Below are 25,591 nucleotides of genomic sequence, written 5' to 3'. Positions count from 1 at the left end.
TGTGCTCCCCCACCCCCCTCTCTTTCTCCCACTTTACTCTCTTTTCCCAGAATGGCAGCGAACAAAGAGGACTCCGACCCTGACGACGTTCTCGCCAACGAAGAAGAGCTCGAGAAGGCTCTGTGTGTGCTGGCTGGAAGCGACCCAGAGAACTGCTCCTACTCCCGGGTAAGAAAAGCTTCCTGCACCGTATCCATGCAGCCGTCGCCTTTATCCCTCTACCGTCGCCCCCCCCCAACACGAGTAGGCTACCGCACTTTTAGATAGAGTGTTGTGTGTTTTTGTGTGACTTTCACGCTTATAGTTTTGTCGTGTGTTATTATAATTTTTCCAAATGTTGTAGTTTCTGTGGGGCACTCGAGTGAAACTATGGTGAAATCAGATTGTAGTCCATTCGCTCGGTATCACTGCAGTATTTCCATTCACCCCGACAGTTGAAAACTTTCTATCAGAGAACATTAAAGAATAACGATACTCCTCTATTGCATTATGTTCAAAATAATGTGTATCCTGCTGCACATTTCCACCTCCTGTGTTTATTGTTGCAGGGCTATGTGAAGAGACAGGCTGTGTTTTCCTGCAACACCTGCACTCCCAGTGCTGCAGAGCCGGCTGGGATTTGTCTGGCCTGTGCCAATAAATGCCACGATGGACACGATATCTTTGAACTGTATACCAAAAGGTATTTATCAAAATGTTTCTGTGTGTGTTACACTGATGATGCAAATTTTACCCCATAGTTTGCTTTTGTTTTTTTTTTTAATGGAAGTCCTTGACATGATTCGCCAATTTATTTATTTAAAAAAAATTCTTCTTCTGTAGAAATTTCCGCTGTGATTGTGGAAATAGCAAGTTTCAGGATTTCCAGTGCCAGTTGATAAGTGTGAGTCTGCTGCTTTTGTCATTTCTAACTGAATTGGTATCACCCAGCTTGCATGCTATGCACACTCTGATTGTTGAACTTATTCCACTTCTTTATTGTATTCACAGGCCAAAGATGAGGAAAACGTCAGAAATCACTACAATCACAACTTCAGTGGCTGCTACTGTACATGTGACCGGCCGTACCCAGACACAGACAATCAGGTATTCCTTTTATTTCATCTCATGCGGTTCAGGTTATTGGGATGAAATGTACTGTATTATTTTGGTCTCTCATTTTTCACCACACAACACACCTTTTAAAATACCCAACAGGACAATGATGAGATGATTCAGTGTGTCATCTGCGAGGACTGGTTTCATAGCAGGGTAAGCATAAGGCAGGTCATTAAAATGAGAGGATTTCTGAGCACTTCTTTCATTCTGATTTACATTTTTACACCACTATAAGTAGTCACTTTGTCTTTTACAGCACCTGGGCTGCACTATAGTGGAACCTGAGGAGCTGCAAGAGATGGTATGTGAGGCTTGCATGAACAAGGCTCCTTTCTTGTGGACGTATGCCGCTCACTTTGCAGGTAACTAATTCTCCTGAGCTGCTTGTCAAAGACAAAACATTGACAAAAGCAAACCAGTGTGTCAAACATTTAACAATAAAGTCCAGAGAGTAATTTTTCCACGTGGGTTTTCCCTCTAGTGCCACCGGTGATCAGTGTGAGTCATCCTGAGGAGGAGGTAGAGGTCGATGTCGAGGAAGGAGGAGAAAAGGAAGAAGCCTCTGAGCCCCGTCACAGTGGGGATGAGGAACCGTCCACCAGTGCTGAGCACACAAAGCAGGAGGTGAGGAAGAATGCTTGTGCGACGCTCTGCATCTGTTTCCATGTTTGCATGAAGGCCTTTCTGTATTAAGAGCGAAAACCGGATAGTGGGGGGTTAAAATCCACAAAACCTACAGACACCAAATCCACAATGGTGCTGACTTATCATATGAAATCTAAATTTAGGTTTCTTCTCATTTCGTCGCCAGATATCATTTTTTCTGCGTACACACACCTTTGTTGCATTTTCCTTAAACTGTGCTTATGGTGGATTTTCATACATTTTCATACATGCACACATCAATTTAAAAATAGCACGTGTGATAGGTAAAAAGCACATATTACAACTTGGAGGGATTTCTGAAATCACTTCCTCCTTCGCTCATTCAGTATTCCCTATATAGATACACACTCAGTGGTTTAGTTTATAGTGACTAATAAATTGAGATTTCGGACACTTGAAACGTCATTTATATCATCACTGAGGGGTGCAGCATTACACAACTGTAATTTTTGCATCTATAATATAAAGGACCAGTGGGAAAGGATTTGTTAGGAAAATATTGCATGCATGTACAGCTTCGTGGCAGCTGTTGTTTTTGATGCCAGTGTGCCACTAGGTGGGGCTGGAGGGTAGCGGGCAGACTGTAGGCCAGAGAAGCAGGCTCCGGCTCCAGTTATGCTTTCCCCTCCTCTGGGTAATTAGAGGAGAAATGACCCATGAGGCACTGCTTCTCCTGCTCTGCAGACGGCTTTGGCCAGGGTTCACAGGACAGCTTACTGTAAACTGGTGATTTTCATCGGCCAATCATTTCATCGTGTCAGTTGCCTTGAGACTTCCCCCGGATGAGTGTGCGGCGATGTTTTACAAAGCCCAGGTGTTACCATCTTCTCCACCTGCTAGCACAACACAATAACTCGCCCTGTCCTCTGTTATTATTTGCATTTTAGCACGTGACAAACCGAAGTTCCCCTTGCAAACGGACTCACGAGCAAATGACAGGCAGCCCTGGAAAGGCCACAACCAAAACTGTGGCATGCAGGCTGAAGGAGCTGCAGGCCCAGGGGCTGGAGAGGCTGCAACGGGGAGCAGTATTCTGGCCTTACAGTTGGCGTGCCGAGCTTTGCACCTGCACAAGCTGCAAGGTGGGTCACAAATAATAGATCTCAGGTTATACTGTAGGCTTTGACAATGGGCACCAGAAACCCACTTGCAGGCGTTTGCTCTCTAAGTCTATCCTGGTTAACGTCACTGTATCTATGAAGTATTTCAGCATCTTTTTTAATGAATGTTTCTTCACGCATGGGTGCACAGAGGGCCTATGTGGCTGCCGAGGTGCAGTTTCTCATGGATCAGTCTGACACCATTTTGGCCTATGAGAACAAAGGCTTGGATGAGCCGTTTGGGCAGCACCCGCTGATGGCACTGACAAGCTCAATGGACCGCGTGCAGCAGCTGGAGGTCATTTACGGTGAGCATGGGCAGGGCAGATGGGGCAGTGGGGAAGATGTGAGGTCAGTTTTCCTCCTAGGACGTAATCATGTAAAATGAAATGTATGGGAGAGGTGTTTGATGGACACTCGATGTGGTCTACTTAATCGCGTTTTTTTTCCTCAGGTTTCAATGAGCTGACAACATCGATCAGTGGATTTCTAGACCAGTGTGTTGCTGAAGGAAAGGTGAGAAATTATCTGGACAGTATATACTTAATTACCCATGGGCAACGTGTATTTCATTTTACATTACAAATGTGGAGTTTTGCAGTCATGTTTGGTGGACACTGGTCCTTTCGGTGTGTCTTTTTGCCTTTTCCAAATCTCAAACCTGACTCATTCCTTTCCCGTGTCTATCAGACGGTCACTGTCGAAGCCGTACATCAGTTCTTTGAGGAGCTGCAGGCTAGAAAAAGACGCAGAACCAATGCAGGATACCAATAACAAGGAGGCCATGCTGCTAACATCATATGCCAGGTTCATATGGTGCTTTGAATGAATGAATGTGTCATTTGGAAGATGACCCTTTTTCCTCTGTTGAATAAAGGGCTTTTTGCTGCAACCAATGTGATCCTTAAGCTTGAACATTAAGTGCAAAGGGTACTGCTTTCCAGTTATTGTTGTAAAATGCTCCATACTAGGGTACGGTTTGAGAGTTCTGGCATTAATTTTCATGTCCAGTTGTTTTTATTGAACAATAGTGATGCCTTAACTTTGTAGCTCATGGTCAAAGTTTGTTATTGAAAAATGTGTTGATGTTGAATGCACATTGATACAGCTTCATGAAAAAAAGAAATTTTCTTTCAGCACTAAAAAAAAGCTTTAAAAAAAAAAAAAAAGCCTGGCTGTATGGTGGTTATGAGAGTCTTTCATGTGATGCTGCTGCCATGTCATTCCTTTGAACATGTTCAGTTATTTTGACTGGGCTACATACCAGCATGTTTACATTGAGATTTAAGGTTGAGAGGTTTTTCTGGTGGCGACCAGTTAAGACAATATGTAAAAGTGATGTGAGGAAATCTCTCTGCTGTATGTGAATAAATGTTCGTAATAAAGTTAGTACATATTTCTAGTGCGCAAAACCACCCAAACGAGATCTACTGAATTCCATAATATCAAACCAGTTTATTTTGAGGATGCACAAGTTGACCACTGTTATGCACCTTTTGAGGTGACAGTAGAAAAATAGATTCAGTGAAACTAAATGCAACTTAATATCAATCTACAAACATGTTTTCTATGATAACAGACAAGTACAATGTACCTGTTATAATTCAACACAAGCAATCACACATTTCAGATGGTTCAATTTCAAAAGGTGCTAAATAACACTATGTACACAAAACGAGCTACATGAGATTTTAAAGAACTATTTGATGCAGGCTGGTAAGCTGGTAGAAAAGAGCTTGCATAGACATCAAAGTCACTTCTCCAATAAAAGCCCAGCCGCAGGCGGGGAAAGGCACTGACTTCTCTACAGCAAAGAGCAAAACAAGGACTTTTATTCAATGGAACATTGTCCTGGAAAATAAAACAACTACCCAACATGAACATGGGGAGGAATCTGGAGTTTTGCATTTTTTCCCTATGAAGCAACCTAGATGGAAAAATGATTTTTCTGCTTGGCAACGTCATTACTGCTAAGCCGAAAGCTAATGTCCTCAGATCCTCTACATATTCCTGTTACTGTTAAAGTAAAGGAAAATAGGGGGGAAAAAAACATCTCTACAAACATGTTAATCCACACCACCTACAATATTGAACAGACTGCCCTAAATGCGTAACATCTAAGAATGAAATAGATTCTGAGACACAATCTATGTTTTATACCACACATTCATAGTGAGATTTCATGACAAAGACAAGTACACAGTGTTGTCCACTACAGTAAAAACACAAACCTTCAACAACCACTAAAATGTGATAGAAACCATTAAAAAAAATTCATCAGAACTTGTGGAATTAAATTCATTATATACAATTTCCATTGGAGATATGAGCCTGCAATCGCCAACTTTTCTTCAATATAAGATTCCTTTTGTTCGAAATTCATTTGTTCCATTTTCCCTTCAGCTAATAAACAGGTGGCTCCTACAGTGCAATGATACGCATATGTGAGGTTGTATGCCAGCTGTTGGCTATAACAGGCTTTTATGTTTGTACTTGCAGGATTGTGAAACTACCTGCGGCTCTTAAACAGTATATTTAACAGTATCAACACTGAAGATGCAAGTCTACAATCCCCTATGAGGTGGTGAGATGGAGGCCTGATGTATATACATGGTTTTAGCATTTGGATTTAGTGAAATCCGCCTCTACCACCTTAGATCAACTGCAGTGAATGTGCCCGTGGTGAACACATTCACTCATTTGAACAGAACAGTCAAATAAGCAATTAACGGGATGCGATATAATGACATCATACTTAATTGAATAAAGGTAGCTAAAACTGAATATTCTAAGCACTGATTAAGGCTTTAGATTTGATTACTTGATGCTATTGGATTAAACAGAACAAAAGGGAGCTCTAGCACACTGACCACCCCTCTCTGTGCCAAAGACTCTGGTTAATCATCTCAGACTCTGATATGTACAAACAGACCTGACTGAAGATGGGAGTGTACAGTACTGAGATTGTCTAAACACCTGTGTGTATCAAAGTTATCCTTGCGCGCGCGCACACACACCTGTTCCAGCTGCAAAGCCGACAAACCCCCCGCACTCCATTTGATCACTATAGATCAGTTGCCATGGCACCCCTATATCTGCTACCCTATCTCAGTAATGAACCCACCCGCAATCCTCTTGCCCCCTCCCTTTCTCTGAAAAATGCCAGTCTTCTGCCTCTAAGCCAGACAGTGAGAGGCTGCGATAGTTAAAGCCTGGCACAATTATCAGACTGGGTTACTAGAGAATGACGAGCTCTGATGACCTACTTCCTGTCGGATCCAATTCCTGCTTTGTGTGACGAAGACTTTGCCTATTACTCATCAGCACTGCAGAATCATGGCCAGGAGGCGAAAACTAGTCAGGTGGGTTGCTATTGGCATGTTACAGAAGAAATGGAAATACAGGTCATGGGAGGAAAGATTACAGCCAGACATATTTACATATGATTTTATCACAATACTCTGCCCCAGACTGTGTGCCATTGTTCGCTTGTGTAAATTGAGATTTCTATCCAGCCATCTCCCCATTATATCCTGAAAATAATCAAGAGACAGCAGAGCTAATGAATATAGTCTTTGTTAAACCATCAGTTCATAACTGAGCTACATCTATTTTTGTGACCTCCTCATGTAGGAATCACGCAGCATAGAGCTAACCGTTCTTTACAACCAAACACAAGAGACCAATCCATTAGAGCCTGAGTCATCCTCTAAACCAGCAGGACTAGGCAGGCTTGCAGAGATCAATTACAACCATGACAGTTAACCTACAGCTCTTACTCTTTCCATACTCTTGACTGTTTGATGGATGGCACAGTGTGATAGAGGTAGGACAAAAGAACAGGTCCTATAAATAGCAACCATCGACCACCCCTTTTCCCCGCTCCTGTCAAACACACACACATACGCAGGCACACATTTAGTGCATTGCCATCCATTATGATGGACAGCCACTCATCACTTTTTCCCTTTTCTTAACTCAACCCCTGGCCCTCAACTGGGGTTAAAGTGCAGATTTCTTATAAGGGTAGTCAGGCTTGCTGGGTGACCTGCGGTCTCTGGCGATGTCCTCACTGACACTGTTCCTGTGAGGCTGCTGGAGGGGACCGGGGCCTGATGATTCTCCAACTAGAACCATCTCTTCCGGGGCATCTCTAAGTCCTGTGTGCCTCTCCTCATAGCTGTCCATGTTTCCACTGGGGGACCGTGAATGGCCTAAGCCATGAGTCAGGTCTGTCTCATTCGATCGCCCCCTTGGGATATGTCCCATCCTAGGCTGGGCCCCAGAAGGACTGGCAAGGACTCCATCATGCCTCTGAGAGGTCATACTGAGGACATCCAGCCGTAGTGGGTCTGGGGCAGTCCGTCCCTGCAGGTGGCCCTGGGACTGAGAGTCAGAAATGTAGGGGGGTGGATAGGAGCTGGAGGGGGTGCAGCTGTGGCTGTAGAGGTCTGGTCCTGCAAAGGAAGGCAGAGGGTGAGTGGAGGTTGGGGTTGCAGGTCGGCAGGAGAAGTCATACAGGTCAGGGAACTCGGCTTGAGCCTCCAGCTTGGGTTCAGGAGCGTGTCTCTTGCAGGAGTGGCCATGTCCAGGACCGTGGCCATGGCTGAGGCGGGCAGAAGGGCAGGGCCCATGGGGCAGATGGTGGCCTGAGGGCCCCATGGGGCTGTGAGGGCCATCTCTGTCCATCTCTACCATGTGCTGCTCCCTCAGGGACATGACTGAGACACCCAGTGCAATGTCAGGCATGAACTCCCTCATAACGGGCTCCATGCTCATCTGCATCAGAAAACAGATAAAAATATGTGATGTTACCTGACTACTGAACTACTGATGATCCAGGGCATCATGAAGCTGCATTTGAATAAACAAAAACACCACAACGACTCTAGGAAATAACACACACACTCACCGCTTGCTGGTCTGAAAGCAAAGCTCGGCCCATGGCCTGCGGGTTGGTGCAGTCTGGGGGCTGGGGCCTGGGCACAGAGGAGTACTCTGAGCTGCCATGCTTGGCAGATGCATGGCGCTGGATCAGGGTACGGTTGCAGGGATAGGAGAAGGAACGGGTGGGGGTCGGCATGGGCACACGAGGTCGCCAAGCACCCTTGAGCTGAGCATGGCTTGGTGTGGCAGGGGGGTGGTATGGGGGAGGTGGAGGAGGTAGGGGTGGGTGGAATCCTGCTACCCCTTCCAGCTCTGTGAACATGCTATCCATGGCTGGGCTGCTGTTTACCCGACAACGACCCACCTGGCGCAGAGCCAGAATTGGACTCTCATCTCCAAACCGTTCATCAGGGAAGAACTTGTACGGGTTCTGAAAAAAACAAAAAACAAAGATTTAAAGATTTATCTGCCCGACGTTGTTCACGGTCCGTGTCTGCTGCATTACTGAGGTCTGTCAGTGTCCTCAGCCTTAGAAATCACAGCCCTCGCTAACCCCTAGGGAAAAACGCTCTGCTTTCTGCTAACCTGCAGTAGCTCAGTGGCTCCGTCTGCCAGACCAAACTCCCTCAGCACCCGCAGCTGCAGCTCATAGCTGACGGTGGCTCCTTCACCACAGTTGAGGGCATAAGCTCTTTGGACCTGCTCTGTGTGTCTCAGCTCCTGCAGCCTCCGGATCATTTCCTTCACCACTGACAGCTGAGGCACTGAAAGATGCAGAATATACAAAAACAGACTCTCTTTTTCACTTGATACTAGTTGTATTTATAGAATTGCTCGAGACTAATATTATTTCGGGCAAACTGGGGAGCTCAGAATCAGCCAGGAAACAGCAAAATGTTTAAGAATACTTGGAGTTTGGATATTTGCCGACATGTAACATGCACCATTGCACCATTTCTACCATTTGGTCATACCTGAACAATTTTCTTACCTGGAATTTCATTGGCCACAACTGATGGAGCTGTGGTTGAATTGCCTGCCATTTGCTGGTGGTTGATCATGTGACAGCACTGTGGCACAGCATTGTTGACCATATAGAGTGTGTCTGGGACGTTGGACATGCGCACTAGTCGCAAACGCACCAGGTCCGTCTGCTCCACCATCATTTCATCAAGTACAGACTGGAGAAATATAAGCAGGATAGGAATAGTGAAACCAGAAATTCAAAAATAAATAAATAAAGTCCAATGTGCAACTCAAGGACATGGAAAGGGTTTGCAAATTAGTTCCACTTGATTGACATTTAATCTAGTAATGACTCTCTCTGGTCTGTGGATATGTTCATAAATATTCATGACCCTGGGAAGGCCTGTAAGTTATTATTAGGAAAGTGTGCAAATGGACATGAACGAAATTAATTTCAGTCAAGATGATGGAGCCAACCATTAAAAATGGTGAGTATGCATAGCAACAACTGGGCATGGATGGTTTTAGCACATCTGAGCTGTGAACAGGTCCACAAATTTTCCCAAGGCTCGTAATGGTTAGCCTGTCCGCGCCACAGAACCTCTCCTCTCTTTGATGATAGCTATATGGGACACAAATACTCCACTACTCTCTGCGTCGTCTGGAAACTCCATTAATCAGATGTGAATGAACTTTACCTTAGCCTCCTCCACATAAGGAGAGAAGAGGCGGGGACGCACATAGATGCCAGCGTTCTTCTGCCGTAACCAGGCATTGGCTTTTCCCCCTTCAGCTGTGGGCAGCATGTCTGAGGGAGGGGTGCTTATCAAACCCCTTTTCAGCTGTGAACACGGTGAAAAAAGTTGATCAATGCTTTGTTTAAGCAGGCCACAATGTGTAAGGCGCACACTCATACACACAGCAGCTGAAAAAAGGCAGACTAGGAGTACTGACCGCGTCAGCAAGGACATCACTGTTGGCAGGTAAGATGTGCTCAGTTCGGATGAAGGGCAGGAGAGGAGACAGGATCTCTTTTAGCTCCTCCACATCCAGGTCTCTCCTTTTAACCCCCCTCTTGTTTACGCTGTGAGCTGTGCCGCTCAACAGGTTGGGCTCTGGGTAAATGAAGACAGGAACAGCCATTTGCAGCTTTTCAATGTAATGCATATGACTGTGACTATTTATGTAACTATGATTATGTTTTTAATGCTTTTAAGCCAACCTGCTGGCTATTATTCATTGTTTGGGGGAAGTTCAACTTAGAAAATTATGGATAAATATTACATTGCCTGCTGTGTGTTTCAGCCTTCAGAAGCAGGCTGCTAGCCCTTAAAGTATGATGACAAATAATCTTGACCATAAACCCTACAGAAGACAGTTGCTTACTAGGTGAGAGCACACAATTACATGGCCAATCAATATGAAGGCACTTCTGCTGACTTAATTTTGAGGGTAAAGTCCGGCTCCTTTTTTTTAATGCTTTTAAGTGTATTTTGGAGGCTCTGGTGAGTGGGTAATTTCCTCTGAGCCATTAGGATGGCTGCTCAAAAGGGTAATTATAGAGTGTATTATCTTACCCCTGTCTGCCATCCTCTTAATAAGCTGCTGCTCGCCCCACTTAACAACATACTTGAGAATGTCCTGTTCACTTGCCTGTGAATGAGAGCAAGGTACAGAGAAAGACAGACAGAGAGCGAAATATAGGACAAGGTTAGATACTGTCGAGAACAAAACTGGGAAGCTGTTAAATGAGGATAAGGTGAAAATACAATATGTTCAGGCTGTGTCCCTGCAAAGCTCAGGCCTGGTTGGTTTGTTTGTGTAGCTGGATTACAACACTTTACCCCAACCATCTGGTCTGATGCCTGAGTAGTTTGGCAGAGCAGATGACAGCTCAGCTTTGATTAGGTTCTGGGTTTGAAGGCATTTCCCTCCAGGGATTGGTGTTACTCAACTCTGGAGACCCTGAGTGTCGTCAGTGTGTGCGGGTATAGTGTGTGATTGCAACAGAGACTGTTTTAATGCATCTGTGCGTGTTTGTGTTTACTTTATTTTCACAAAGCAATCGCTGTCAATAAGTTAGACACCCATTACTGAAACTTTACAGCAGAAAATGTATCTTCCACATTATGAAATGTAATAGATGGTGAAAACAGACTGACAGGTGATGTTCTGTTTCCTTACCTGCAGGTAGTCAGATTGAATTGCGCTGAGAAGGTGCTCTTTACTAAGCTCGTAGAGAACATCTGAGGTGACAACCTGACTGAACTCTTCGCAGAGGAAGTGCATGGCCTGCCTGTGGACCCACTTGGAGCCATACGGCTGGGAGCTCCACTTCAAGATGGGGACAAGTGAGTCCAGAGACAAGCTCTCCACAACAATGTCCTCACAGCCTGGGAGAGCCAATGAGATAGACAAGCAATTTACACCCTGATATTTAATGAAAACTCTTTATGGACACAAATGTATCATATTCCAAGAACAAGTTCAGATGTTAAAGCCCGCAATATAACATTTAATAAAAACTAAAAGAAAAGCAAAACAGTTAATAATGATTTAAGTCAACAAATATTGTAATACAAGAGGTAACTTTTCAGCCACGGCCAGACCAGCAGCAGTTTTGACTCCTATTCACTGACCCAGCGAGTCTACCTTTAGTAGCCCCACATCCTCCTTACTGCATTTCCTAAATCAGAGCACATACCAGAACAGCAGGCAGTGGTTTAACTCTGTAACACACCAACCCACAGAAATGCCTTTAATACCTTGATGTGTTTCAGTCTCAAGCTGCCTCCTCTTAACCCTGATAAGTAAACATAGCAGCCCGAGGAAATGTGCTGTCGGTGCACAGGCACACACACTTTGCAAATGTGTACACACTTGTGTGCATAAATCAAAAATGCATTAAAAAGCCACAGAAAGCTCAGGGAATTATGTACCTGCTGCTCTGGCTGTTAAAAAAGGAGCTAAGTTTTTAAAATTCAGACCTACACTGGCACTCAGATTTATTCTAAGAGGGATCCATTTAGGCAGAATTAAACCCCCTGACATCAATTCAGATTAACATATGATTGGTTTGGTCAGGCTATCTATGCCAATCCCTGACAAGACAGAGCTTTAATGGCTCTTATTGTTAGTCTTTGTCTGATCAATGACGTTTAATGCAAAATGGACATCCGTGGAGATAAAGCCAGACTGACTGACGTCCAGCCAGAGCTGCTCTGAACTGAAAAACAAGCTTGTCAACTTCCTCATTCCACGCCATCCTGTCCATCAGCTCTTGTTTGGGCCAGTAGCAACGCTCCTCTGGGAAACTCTTATCTTAAACTAAGAGATCTAAGCGCCCCCCCCTTCCCCAAACCACCACTTTAAACATACGCTGTGGGAAACTGGACGCCAGACTTGAGAGTGATGGCTCCTTCATATCCATTCCAAGAACAACTCACACATTTGTAAGATGAGCACATACACACATGTAAAGAATAATATAGATGCACATTCACATATATGCATGGACACAGGCACTGCATGTCCCCTTTTGTGCGTTTTTAGTTGTAATAGTAAGTTAGGAAAATGCAAAGCAGACGCCCGCAGTGTTTTAAACGAAGGGTGGAAATGCTGCATCGTTAAGAAGACAGATGAAGTTGAAATGTGTACCCAGGCACTTTGCCTTTTTTATCTGCTATAAACAGCCTGGAAGAGGGAATGGATTCTCAACATCTGAGCCTCCGTCTTCACCACTCATCCCTGTGCTGTCTGTCTTCTAGAACGTGCTTTAAATAATTTCGGTCCTTTACCTTTGTATCTTTGCCCTCTCCTAAAAGCAGACACACAGGCCAGCACACATGCACAAAGGCAGACAATTCCCTACTTGGGACCAGTGGCACAGGAAAGCAAACAGCCCTGCTCTGCCTATTAGAATTCACAGCGACAGCCAGTTTTTTTTATAACGCAGCACTTTTATTATGAGCTGGAGATTAGAATCAGTATCATATCTAATACTAACCTGCCTCCCCTTCTTTTCATGGGGGGCACACCACATTCACTGGAGCGTAGCTGACTGACAAGAATATCAACACAACAGCCAGCTCTAGACTACACTAACTTTGGAGGACATACAGTATGCATTTTGTCTTGCTGTTATTATTTGGAGGTCTGTGTTTATGGAGCACACAGTCTCGAAAGCCACTTAAAACATCAACTGCACTCAATGGCCTGTAAACAAGCCTGTGGATGTAAATCATGTCTGATGATCACTCAAGGACTCAAGCTTCAGTCAATACACTCCAAACACAAGACAGGACACTGAAAGCACTGGTCAGTCAGTGAGCATGGAGGGAGAGATGGTACTACAGTGCATACACTGAAACCACACCAACTGGCTATCATCTCTGCAGTGCACTTGAAAAATTAATAAGGCTTTTAATATTGGTTGCCATTTGAGTGAGATGGAGTCATAAAGGGATACACGTCTTGAGCATTAACAAGGAAGATTGACAGAACGCTCAGCTGCTCTGCAAAAACCTCCATGGGCCAAAACTTCACACAGCCAGAGGGCAGAATTTGAGGAGCAGGCGAGGAGGAGGACAGTAAGCCTCTCTGCGGCCTCCTGAAGAGACATGGCAGCTACTGAAGTCTCCGGTGGTGGGATGGACTTAGACAAATTTCTTTTTTTTTTTATAACTATTTTTTTATAATGAACCCACAGATGCCAGGATTATTTGACACTTTGGACTACGCACAGTTCAAAATTTGGGGAAGAAGAAGAGAGTTCTGAAAAAAGGGTAATAACAGGAAGTTGCAGAATGGACAAAGAGAGGAGACTTGGATAAAATGACACCGGGTCAACCTCAACCATCTCACCACATTCCACACTGAGGTTTCATGGGAACTGTTTAGAGCTGTGCAACACAGTGGAAGAGGGAGGGGAGGGAATAAAAATACCCTCCAGTAGGGGCTTGTCGGAAGGGGGGATGGGATGGAAGAGGAGGTGATGGTGTTTGGGGATGACACTATTTGCCTGCTCACAGGCTAAAGCTGCCTTAATGACCCTGAGAGTGACACCACTGCTTGGGGGCGGGAGGTGGTGTCTAACCAGCTGTGTGTGCGGTGTTAGTGTACAGTGCTATTCAGATTGCTGCACAGGTCTTAAAAAGGTGACTGATTCTTGGCTCTTCAGTCAATACAGCAATTCAGCAGCTGCCCAGAACTAATCCTGTGCTTTTAAAAAAAATCTATGTTTGTATATTATTGCTGGATGCATTGTGTCCCAAAATGCGTTATGTTGTTCTTATACCTTCATCTCTGGACAGGATGCATTGTGTTATCATTTTCAAGCTTAAATATATACACACCCACACCCATTAAGATTGCGTGGTATACTAAATTTGTGACAACATTGCAGCACAAAAAACACTTTGTAAAGGTCTGCAATACCTGCTTACTGATAAATCTATACATGTGTAGTGGATTCAAACCAAGTTTTATGAATCAGTGTGCTAGCGGAGCAGGCACAGAGGCTAAAACACCTGAGAGTATGTTTAGTGTCTGCAGCTGCTTCACAGTAAAAGCCTTTCTTCCACTGAGAATCTAATGAAAGCAAGGCACAGAGCAAGGAGGTATCACTGGAGGGCTTTTGCTATGAAACAGCTTGACTGGAGTGTTTTGACTCACAACAAACAATTATGGGGTGCATTTTCATTATGTTTAATAAAATTGTAACTTGGTGTTTAAGATGAAAATAATACTGTTTTGATTTTGTCGATTTGATTCGAGGCAGTGAAATTGTATGCTTAAATCATTTAATGCATCTCATATCACCATTTCAATATTTATAACTAATTCCCATCATTGTGGCTCTATGAAAGATAAGATATTCATAGGATCATAGTCAACAACCTCTCCCTGGATCCACATAGTCATGTCAGGCGGGCCAATACGAAGGCCTTTTTGTGTGCATTGGAAATAGGCTGCTTCAAGCGTTGCATATTGCAAAGGTTATTCTGATTGGAGGGGAACTTTGTTGGAAACTGGACGGCACTCAGACTGTCACTCCTGCCACTCTGGAGGAGGTGAGAGTGACAAAGTGAATGGCTCATGTAAAACAATGGCTGTAACCTGTGGCATGTTACTGGGGCCATTCTGAAACAGTGTCAAGTGTCAAAAAGGCAGTGTCGTCCGATTAAAGATAGACCAGTGACAAGGTGTCGACAGAAGCTCAGATGCACTGCATGTATCAGACAGTAAGCTGTCTGCCCCTGGAGACACGGAAAAACCTTCAGCCAGTATCAGCTACCGGCAGCCGCAGCTCTAAAACCCATCGCAGTCGGCAAAGCTGTTAAACACTAGCCTGATCTGCATAGCCATATTGCACATATGTTTACATATGCATAATGTAGTTTTAAGGAGAGGGTACAGTATTGAGAAAAACAGTGTGAGACACATACGGTATATGACTGTATGGAGGGAGAGATTAAAGCAGAGCAGCGTCTTGGGAGGCAATAATTAACAAAAAATCCAGCAACTTATTACAAAATCCAACTCATTATCAAGTCCATGGAAACAGATACTATAATTATGACAGCCTAGACTGACAAATTAACTTTGAAATTCATGATTATCACAGTTTGTATTGAGGGTTTTAAGCAGTTTGCCCTAGCTGAGACTGGGATGAACTATAATCCAAAAGTAGAGCTGGAGAATGAAACAAATTTATCAAAACATTCTAAATCTGTTACTGTCCTAAATACTCATATCACAACTTCAAATAAATATCTATTAAATGACAAAAACTTCATTAAGCATTAGACTACCAACAGTCCAGTAATTTTAACTTATTTTTAACTGAAATTTAACTGGACAAACATATCAGGGGTGAACCAGCATGAGAGAGGAATTACATACACTGATGTATAAAAAAATATTATCAAATTTAGGTTAAAGGGAAATCTGATCACATGTCTTGATATAGTTCAAAGGTTATATTAACCAGCCATACTCACAGGCAACAAGTGTAGACAACGTGGCTGTAATTACATCATTTCTAAAGAGAACATCTTTTTTTTTTTTAACTTGTCATGTGCTGCTAATTTTTGTTTGTGTGTTATAAATGTGTGTGATTATGACTTGCCTTGAGCCAGCATACTGAACTCCAAAAATAGAGCAATATGGTACAGCTCCATGGCCTCCTCAGTGCGTGTGCTGGCCCCACGGCCCCCTGACACGAGGGCTTGCACCTCACCAAGGCTGCTTGCCGAGGGGCTGCCCCGCAGCACCAAACCGAGCTCCACCACATCTGTGTACATGCAGTGGAGAATAACCTGCACATATTTCCTTGGGATGATGGACTCGTCCAGTACTATGCGGGTGGGTGTCTGCAATGTGCGCTCTGTCATTTCCTCTCCCGTGCGGATACGTCTCTGCAAAAGGTTCCTAAAGAAAGGAGAACGTGCTGAGAGGATTGCCTTGTGTGCCCTAAGGTCCTCGTCTGGGGTCCTTGGCCCCCCATTGCCTGGTGAGACCCCTGTTGGTGGTGCAGCAACAGCCCCTCTCTCATTACAGCTCTCTATCATCTCAGAGTCTGAGGAGAAGCTGAGCAGAGCGTCATAGTAACACATGTAGTCAAACAAGCCCTTCATATCGGCCTCCAGGGAGTTGGGGGTACCAAACTCCTCACTGAGCTGCACCAGTACATCCACATTCTGAAGCCTGGTATCCTCCGCACAGCCCACCCCAAACTCCCCAGTGTACAAGTAGTGAAGCAGGGCAGAGAACATTGGCACATCAATGCCAGCTGTCTCAACATCCATGAGAACCTCTGCTCCGTAGCCAGGGGATGAAGACAGCAGAGTCTTGAAAAAGGGGCAGCGGGCAGCCAGGATGGCCCTGTGAGCTGGGAAGCAAGTACCTTGGAAGATGAGGTCCACATCTGTGCAGTACTTGTGCTGGTAGAGGGCAGCAAGATCCCGCTGCAAGCTGGGAGCCTCAGAACGTGCCAGGCTGGCCTGGAAGCTCAGCTCCTTGAGAGCTGCTGTGCCCTCATACTCCTCCACCAAAGCATTTGTGTCACGGACGTCCCATCCTGACAAAAGTTCCCGCATCTGCCGCGCATGATCTGCTGAGCGGCTGGACTTCCTCCTTTTGATGAACCTCCGCTTGAGGGTTGCTAGACCAAGGCTCTTCTTCTTCCTGTCTGTGGGCCGCTCATGGCCGTGCTCCAGGCTGTATAGCTTAGACTCCCAGCCATATCCCTGCTGAGAGTAGGATGAGGTCCCTGGATTGAAACACATGGAGGTTAGCTTCATGAGAATTTTAGTTTGTGTATAAACACACAAAAATCCTAACATAGAGTATAAATAACCTGTTTACATTATTTATTCTAAAACTATGACAGTTTTGATGATATCTGTTCCCAGATATTTTATTTCAAAAACGGTCCTCCAATGAGACATGAAACTTTATAACCCTAACAACATTTCACTCTTGACGCCAGACTACTAGAAACACAATCTGTCTCTGGCACCCCTGTGGTGTGGCCAGCTCTGTCAGTGCAAGAACACACTACCCTGACCCAGCTACCAAAGCATCTGGATCTAGTTCAATAGTAGAAAAAACAAAAACAAAAACAGAATACCTTTACTATTGTTTTGTTTTAGCTCACTAAGAACCAATATGCTCATAGTAGACTTTGTCCTGCTTTGCACTCCTCCATGAATTTCAGCCCAGTCGCATACCTGGGTCCCATCAATTACACTGAATAGCAGTTATCTTTGGCTTGAGAGACAGGACTCAAAGGAGGTTCTGCCAGGGAGATCCTCTCTGCCTGCCCCTCTCTCAGCATCTATCAGTGTGACCGAAATAGTAATCATTTTAACACTGTGAATCATCTGTGGCCCAGGCCAGCTGAACCAAGCAACTACAGAGTTCATGGCAAACCTCAGAGGTCTCAGGGGCTACTGAGATAATTTGGCTCATTTAACAGTACTTTAAAGTAGAAGTCTACAAAAACTTCAGACCCAAGTCAAATAACAATGTTTTCGTTAAAGATGGATTTATCTGAATTCACATATGAAGCAGTTCTCTAAACCCTCTGGCACTGAGGCTACAGGGAAAGATTTAAGGACTAGAAACCAGAAATACTCAAATCACGGATAAAGGAGTATCAAAGATGTCTCCTAACAAACCTCCTAACAGAGAGTGATAGATAATGATCTAAGGCAACCAATCAAAAGCCTTACAAATAAAAGTAATACAGTATGTAAAAAAAGGTCTTTCGTACTCTGAAAATTCAGACAGAAATATTCAGGCTGTAGTATCTCTGACATTGACATAAACACTGCTGAAATTGGAACAAAGGAAAAAAAAAAAAACTTCACACCAAGTTTCAGACTGTAGCTCTGTAATGTGAAAGTCTGACAAGCAGCCTATAGCTGGTCACAGGTTTTTGCTACAATTTACTTTTAAACTCCAAATACTAAATATGATTTTGGTTAACCACCTATGTCAGACACAAGTTTCTTTGCATATGTGCCCCTCATAACATTTTATAAAATCCATATGGCAGAGAAACGTAGATGCATCTCTTTTTAACACATTTGAGTCATTTGTATGAGTCAATGGCCCAGTTCAAGAGCTCTCATGCATAAAAATATTCACCTCTTGCACCATTAGTTGTCATGGGGGCAGGTTAATCTAATCTAAAGTGTGAGTTTGGCCATACTAGAACCCCCATTATGTGTATGAAGCATAGTGCCAAATTGGGTTCAGGACTATAGATTTAACACTTCAATTCAGAATAGAGTGGAAAAATCAAGTTCTTGACCAATAGTTCATCTAACAGAGAGATATTTTATCATACGCTAACTGAAAATAGAGAATAATATAGAGATACAGAATTGACTGGGTTAACCATGGAACCAATCACAACACAAGTGATGAAACTGCAGATAAAATACCTACCTATAAAAGTCTGCTGTGCCTGTGCATTTCCCCCTATGCGTGGGGAGCATGAGTGTGGATAGCTGGATCCATTGGCACCCATCCTCACTTCTCTTCACTTGCTATGTGGGGGTCCCCCCTCTTGCCGAGTCATTCTGCTCAGACAATGTATTTCTCTCAATCCTTAATCGTGGTTCAGGCAGGGATCCTCTGAAGTGTCCTCAGAGCCCCAGGCCCAGCCTGCCATGCCTGGAGGAAGGAAGATGAGAGAGGACAGAAAGAACAGTCAGAAAGATATTTAAGCCAGAGAGTGATTACATTTTAAATGTTGCTGACATTTCACAGGGATTTCAACATGATGAGTTTGGACAGTTTGGACTCTGTCAAAGATAATGAATGGCCAGGGGCGTCAATGTTAAGGGAGCTGAACAGAGGGACATCTATTACTATCCATCACACTGTTTCAGCCACATTGATTTCAGTGTAAACATGAATCATAGCTACCTTGGCAATTTAACAGGCTTGAAATACTAAAAATTGTGTTGAAGAATTTTTTTTTTTTTTTTTTTGAAGAGAAATAGTCTTCATCTGAGGACTGTGTTTTCAGACTCCTATCTATAATCTTCAACAGTGACTTAACAGAGACTTCCTTTGCTTGGCCCTGAGGAAACTGACTGGCAGTAAACAACAAATCTAATGCAGATGTACATTGATTTTTGTAGGGAGGGACAACCCATCACAACCCACTCTGCCTTTGCTCATCTTGTCCTTTTTAGTAGTTTAAACATTTGTAGTCTAATGAATAATTTGGTTGTTTTTCCAGTTCAGTGTGTATGTACATCTATTCAGTGTATAATTATACTTCAAGTTTAGTGACAATCGTATTACATTCGCATTAAATTACTATTAGAGGTTATCTGTAAGCTACTTTCCAAACTGCATCCCTATTCAGTTGTTGCCAGTACGGACAGACTAAACTAAGCACTGTGCCAAAGCTGTGATAACTTGAAGTTATTCAGTGAAACTCTTTTCAGTGCTTAACAGCATTGTTTTAATGAGAAATGCCACGTTTGAATGCAATCTTGGTCCATGATGTGACAAGGGTGGGCAACATGGCGATATATACTGTGAGACAATCCAACTTTGTCTACATACAGTGGTATGTTTCCCTTTATTATTTCTGTTTGTATTGAGCCATTGTGGTCAATGTTGCTATGGGCAGGACAGCTTCATGAAATTATTGGACTTATATGATTTTTGCTTCACTGCGATTAAGCACTTTGATTTGTTATATATTAGTTCATTGGATTAGACAAAAATACTCCTGTCTGGTTATTCTGTCCTTTAACAATTTCTCAATAGACCTTACATTCCATTTAGCTGCTTCAGTGTCAGGGTCCTGGTATTGTTCAGGCTGGCTAACTGTTACACTGCCATGGCTTACAGGGACACCTGAACAGAACAGAGCCACTGTTATTAGTAACACCTCTGCTTTCCTGATAAGTCAAAATGTCTACTGTGAAAGTGGTCTACAGAGTTTAAATGTACTGTATCTAGATATAGTATATCCATATTGTGATATAAAACAGTGCATACACCTTGACAGAGAATCTAATCTATATTGCACACCCCTAATGCGGCACTAATTGTACAGGACAAGAGATTTGATTACTTAGGTGGTTGTTAATCTATGTGGTTGCATCATCCAAATAAAATTCAAAGACGAAAAATCTGTGTTCAAGATAGGGACAGAGGTGAGCAACTGGATATAGCTCCATACGGTCATTTTAATTCATGCAAGTCTTGTTAGCCATGGCACCAGTCTAGGCGCTTTTCTGCTCTCTCTTTTGTACTGTCACTGGCTATGAGCTTGCAGAAAACAGGGCACCTCATTAGCTAAGCACACTGTCAACCAATCAGGCTGTTAATTACAAACTGAATATATCTGAATTCATTGCTACCAACAAGTAGACTGGAGATCAAAATTATTTTGATTATTTTCCGAACCAGTGGGACAGCTTCTCCAATTTCCATGTCGCTTACATCTTGGGTAGCATTGCATAAATATGCTCTTTTATAAACATTATTAGGAGACTTGGAAATGTAATTCTCATTGCTCTGGACCTTTATAGGTATACATCCACATGTCTTCTCTGTTCTATGTGAAACCAGACAGAAAAATGGAGTGTGATGGGAGATCTGTTTTATCTCAGCCTGCTAGTTTTTCCTGCCTACCATACTAATAAATCATTGTGTCTGCCCCTGTAGAGCAGCACTCCACAGCCTCCCAAGGGTTCAGTGGAAAACCACAGCCTTTTACTCTAAGCACACAAATAGTCACCAAGCAGTCACACTGGAGCACTCAAACAAAAATGTTAGTTGATCTTTATTTTATTAGACTGCTTTAAATAAGCCTCATCTTCACAGGGAATTCATTTGGACAAAATTAGAAATTGAATTTGAATATGGAGGAGAGGAGGAAGCCCTTGAGATATACAGTCTTGTTTAGAAAAGGGGGTGGAGGGGTAGGGGTTCCTCAAAGGAGCACAGCAGAGGCAGAATAAAACAAAGCAACCAACACATCAAATGAACAATATGCTGACTCCAAGCTAGGAAGACTCACAGCTTCAACTCATTTAAAAGAGCGAACCAAATTAAACTGCAGCTGCAATGCAGAATTCTAAAAGCATAATTTAGGACAGCTATTTCCTTGAGACCTGACTGACACTGTTCAATAAGAAGCATCTCTACCATAATCTTTTTGATGCAGAACATTAAGACACTTCTCTGCAGTTTTGACTGAAGCAGTGTGCGGCTCTGTTGTGCTCAGGCTGGGAGAAGAGGAGGGCAGTGCCACAGACGGGGGAAGGCAGACGCCGGACGAGCTGGACTATGCGTCCCTAATGAAAGGTGACAGGAGACACTCCCTGCCCCCACCTATCTCTCTCTGCGCACACACAAAGTCAGACACAGACATACGCACCCTTTCAAACTGCTCACTTTGCCTTAGTCATCTGGATTATTTAATTTTATTTAAATTAGCCACTTGCAGGGGTTTAAAAGACAGAACCCCAGCCTACCAAAGAACATTATCATACAAAAATGCTTGGCACAAGAACAGGACAGATGTATTATTCAAATGACAGTCAGGGCACTTTATCAATCATTTATGTGGATTTCCTCATCATAGCAAGAGAAAAGGGGAGGGGCAGGTCTGCGGATCTCCTTTCGTGTCTGCAACCCCAAATTTCAGGAGGACATTCTTATTATTTCAGTGCAGACTTTTAAAAGTCATCCCCCTAAACCAAAGCTCAGCTAATGAAATGCACAAACATTTCGAATCAAAGTGACATAAGTAATGAAGCTAGGATGGCATGACAAGACTTCCACAATCAAAACTGCTGTGAAGAATTATTTGGGCAGTGCAGCACATGATTGAGAGGTTTCTATTTCTTGCGTTTCTGGTTATCTTATAAAAGTCTATTAATCTAAAGGCATCCATTGTTATTCAAAAATGGTACAAAAAACCTGATTGCTGTGTACTCCACTTGTCTTACAGTGAACACTATGAATGAAATGATTAAATCACCACCTACTGAGAGTCATCTTTGTTATGCTCAATGACCTAATCTTCTTAAGATGAGTAATCACTGTGCCAATGTCACAGTCAGGCCTGAATGAAAGGGCAGCAACAGCAGAAATATTGAAATTGTATATCCTCTAAACGCTGGCCTGTTGAAAATAACACAGAAGCTGCAAAGCGCCTTTTATGTGTCAAAGATCTTAAAATACACGGCTAATTTCTTCAACAGAGCTTTTTTATTAGTCCGTTGCTGGCATTTTATTATCTCATTAAATCCTCTCACACTCCCAGAAGAAACAGATAATTTACTTTATTGACTTGCTTACACCTAAGAAGAAAGATGCAGGTCTTGTCCAATTAATATTGAAAAAAAGTACTGGCAAGTTATGTTAGCTAATACCTTGTTATAATTGCAGTTTATAATAACTTTTAGGAGAATATAACTAAAAATATTTTGCTGTCACAAAATCTGTTAAATGTCCTGTGGGGAGATCTGGTCATTATGTGCTTTGCTAACCAAGCTGGATAGAAATACTGTTTCAGACAGTAATTATAGACTGTTTGACTCTTTGGATATTTGATACAATCAGAGGCGCTCTAAAAGCAATGCCGTGGTGAGCAGAAACCAGAACTTTCGAATACAGTGACCTCTAAGGTATTGATGTGTCTGAACACATCCCACAGTAAGATGTGCAAGTGGAATATGGACCACGGGTGGGACAAAACAAGAAGAAGAAATTACTCCCTCTAAAATAATAATTTCATATTTTGTCTTAAATGATAGCTGGAGAGAAAAATTTAAGAGGCAGAGCAGACTGCTTACCTCTGCAGTGTTTTTGCCAATCAGGTCAATCACTATGACAGTGAATCAGGCCAGTGGACTTATTACTGACTCTGCCAGGAGAGCTACAGGAAACTACAGGAATCAGAAGAGGCTAGAAAACAGCAACAAACTGAAATGACAGAGACAGACAGAGGAAACAAAAGTGCCCACAATGATGACTCATTGTGGGCAGCCTCTGGTTTGGCCTGTGTTAACCAACAATATGAGCTGTGGTGCTGCATATTTGACATTTCAATGGCTGTGTTGTCAGCTGATTACTTTTTTTTTTTTTTTTGCTCTGGAGGCCATGATACCAAAGAAAAACAGAGGATATCACACATATTATTTAATCAGCATAAATATATTCTTTTCTTTTAGACATCTGAGTGAAAACATCATGCTACCTTAAGTGACAAAGACGAAATGGATGAATAATCTCTAGGTCTGCTTGCAAACCAACACAGAACAGGGCCATCTTTTTCATAAAGTAATGTTAAGTGTGCACACACTAATGACTATACAAACAGCCTGGCAGTCGATCTCCAGGGAATTAATGGCAACTCAGGAAACAATGAGTGCTTATTTTAAATTAGTTGTCAATGCTCCTTGTTGAGTTCTCCATCCAACTGGCCAGGGTAAACAGTATAACAGGCCAACGTCCGGCACATTCAGTTACTCTATGGCAAGAACTTGCAGGCTCACAGCCTTACATGCCAGTCATGAACTTCTGAGCAATTAACTCCAATAATTACATGTTATTATATGGCCCTGCAGCACTGACACAAATACTTAACCTGGTAAAAGGAGAAACCTAAATACTGAATAGCGCAGTAAATGCACCTTTTCCAAACCAAAAGACAGAAAGAGAGAGACAGGTCGTCTTTCAACGGAAGACCAGGTATACAGAACGCTGAGTCTGACCAGAATTTTAGTGAGATTACCGCAGGATTATCACTCTGTGCATATGGCTCCTCACCACTTAAATAGATGGGGACACCAACAAACAGCACATACACTGTAAAAGAAACCCCTTGGGATAGCTTAACCAGAAAGATTATTTGGGTGAGTTAGACAAATAGTAATGTAGACTGTGAAGACAGAATGCATAAAAAATCCAAAAAGGATACCTGCAAATATACAGCAATTACTGACCCCTAAATCTATAAGGATATTATTTCACTACTGAAAATTATTATACGACTTTGATACATCAATAACCCTTTATCCACAAGCAGGATGTAGATTGCAATAGATGACAAGACTACATTGTTGCCACAGCACATCCTATCAAAGACTATTTGACACAGAGGCAATAAACAACAACATGTAGGATGATCCGCAAAGTGAAAATGCACACCCATCCCGAACTTTTCCACAGACCTGGACTCACGAACAGGAAAGAAGTGTTTCCCTCTCTAAAGAAATCAATCATTTGCAATGGCTTTGTTAGCCTAACGTTAACGCGGAGCTATTGTTGGTCTTTGGGCTACTGGTAGGCTATAGGTGCTCAACGGAAGCTCTGGTTAAAAGTGTTTGTAAGAGCAAAAACCAAGTGGGTTGTTTGTCTCAGCTGGTAAAAATGGGAAGTAGTATCCAAATATTTCGCTACAGCCTAGCAAGAGGAGTCCTGCTCACCACAGCCCTGTAATTAGTAGCATATCCTAAGAGGCTAGGGTAAGCTATCTCTGCTGTGTCGCCTTGACGTTACCCCTCGGAAACAGCAATTTACTTCGAGCAGGATGCGATGCAACTGTTGAAAGCGGGCGGTCAATGTATTTACCAGAAAGTAGAGAGCTTCGTAGGCATTATTTTTCTTCGTATCACCCCGTAGTTTAGTCAGTACTCCGACACAAGTTGTCCCTGGCAGAGAGAGAAAAAAAATGCAGCTCAACACCTTCTTTTTCCAACTCTGCTCATTACGCACGGTTCGACGTCAACGTCCACATTTGATCCCTAATGGGCGATCGTTTCCACTTGCCTTGACTTTCCGGCGGATTTTCAGCATTAACCTCGACTAAAAACTAAACATAAACCGTTTTTTACTCTCGGTTCGATACGGTATTTCTCCATAGTAGCACAACGCCTTGTTGGGTGGTTGTTATGGCCTATTCAACGCTATCAGTTTCAAGCTGGCCAGCGTGACGTGAGGGCTTCCGGTCATAGGTTTCAAAATAAAGCCTTGTATCCGTCATAAATTTGCATTTATGGCGCTTGTGAGATCAAATATATCTAGTAGTATCAAATCAAATTTTCGGTATGTTAATTTGAAAAGTAATTTAAACAATGATCCGTTGGAAAATCATGGACATACCCGTCAAATCAGGCGAGGTAAATATGCCCCGCGCCTGTGTCACGCCTTTAATTTGGAAGCAAAATCACCCTCTTTCCTGTATTTTGGTCAATTTGACAATCTCGCAATGCTTTACAGCGACTGGTTGAGAGGCCCGTCAGTGCTCAGCGCAGGTTGTGCAATAGTAGATTTGCGAGCGCCCTCTAGCGATGTGTTTGGGGCAGTGGGGATCATGAGGAGAA

At 43.1% G+C, this 25,591-nt stretch overlaps 2 protein-coding genes across 3 annotated transcripts; one reads left to right on the top strand and one right to left on the bottom strand.

The window, feature by feature from the left end:
* Positions 1 to 25: 25 nt before the first annotated feature.
* Positions 26 to 4,033, top strand: LOC120795008 (putative E3 ubiquitin-protein ligase UBR7). Its single transcript, XM_040136444.1, has 11 exons — positions 26 to 168; positions 549 to 682; positions 823 to 883; positions 991 to 1,086; positions 1,198 to 1,251; positions 1,355 to 1,460; positions 1,580 to 1,722; positions 2,652 to 2,846; positions 3,016 to 3,172; positions 3,319 to 3,380; positions 3,555 to 4,033. Exons 1-11 carry the CDS (start codon positions 52 to 54, stop codon positions 3,636 to 3,638), a joined length of 1,209 nt encoding a protein of 402 aa, XP_039992378.1. The 5' UTR covers positions 26 to 51; the 3' UTR covers positions 3,639 to 4,033.
* A 262-nt stretch (positions 4,034 to 4,295) lies between these two features.
* btbd7 (BTB (POZ) domain containing 7) lies at positions 4,296 to 25,168 on the bottom strand. 2 transcript variants are annotated; one of them, XM_040136436.1, is made up of 12 exons: positions 24,840 to 25,168; positions 23,060 to 23,189; positions 18,675 to 18,902; positions 15,847 to 16,989; positions 10,902 to 11,110; positions 10,295 to 10,370; positions 9,672 to 9,832; positions 9,416 to 9,559; positions 8,743 to 8,932; positions 8,337 to 8,515; positions 7,777 to 8,181; positions 4,296 to 7,643 (listed from the first exon to the last, which is right to left on the bottom strand). In XM_040136436.1, the coding sequence occupies exons 3-12, from the start codon at positions 18,754 to 18,756 to the stop codon at positions 6,867 to 6,869; spliced, it is 3,366 nt and encodes a 1,121-aa protein (XP_039992370.1). In that variant the 5' UTR covers positions 18,757 to 18,902; positions 23,060 to 23,189; positions 24,840 to 25,168; the 3' UTR covers positions 4,296 to 6,866. The 2 variants fall into 2 exon arrangements, with proteins under 2 accessions (XP_039992370.1, XP_039992369.1); XM_040136435.1 differs by lacking the exon at positions 23,060 to 23,189.
* Between the last annotated feature and the right edge of the window lie 423 nt (positions 25,169 to 25,591).

Source organism: Xiphias gladius, chromosome 10 (assembly GCF_016859285.1).
Source record: "Xiphias gladius isolate SHS-SW01 ecotype Sanya breed wild chromosome 10, ASM1685928v1, whole genome shotgun sequence".
Lineage (NCBI taxonomy): Eukaryota > Metazoa > Chordata > Actinopteri > Istiophoriformes > Xiphiidae > Xiphias > Xiphias gladius.
The sequence above is the reverse complement of the archived record's forward strand: the minus strand, read 5'-3'. Positions and strand labels throughout refer to the sequence as shown.

Bases quoted from the DNA above. Each gene is read 5' to 3' on its own strand.
- btbd7 (XM_040136436.1), bottom strand. From the start codon at position 18,756: ATGGGTGCCAATGGATCCAGCTATCCACACTCATGCTCCCCACGCATA. The intron at 16,990-18,674 runs GTAGGTATTTTA...GTTTCAATCCAG, and splicing joins GGCACAGCAGACTTTTATAG to GGACCTCATCCTACTCTCAG. The intron at 8,516-8,742 runs GTAAGAAAATTG...TGCATCTTTCAG, and splicing joins TGTGGCCAATGAAATTCCAG to TGCCTCAGCTGTCAGTGGTG.
- LOC120795008 (XM_040136444.1), top strand. From the start codon at position 52: ATGGCAGCGAACAAAGAGGACTCCGACCCTGACGACGTTCTCGCCAAC. The intron at 884-990 runs GTGAGTCTGCTG...TTGTATTCACAG, and splicing joins TCCAGTGCCAGTTGATAAGT to GCCAAAGATGAGGAAAACGT. The intron at 3,173-3,318 runs GTGAGCATGGGC...TTTTTTCCTCAG, and splicing joins GCAGCTGGAGGTCATTTACG to GTTTCAATGAGCTGACAACA.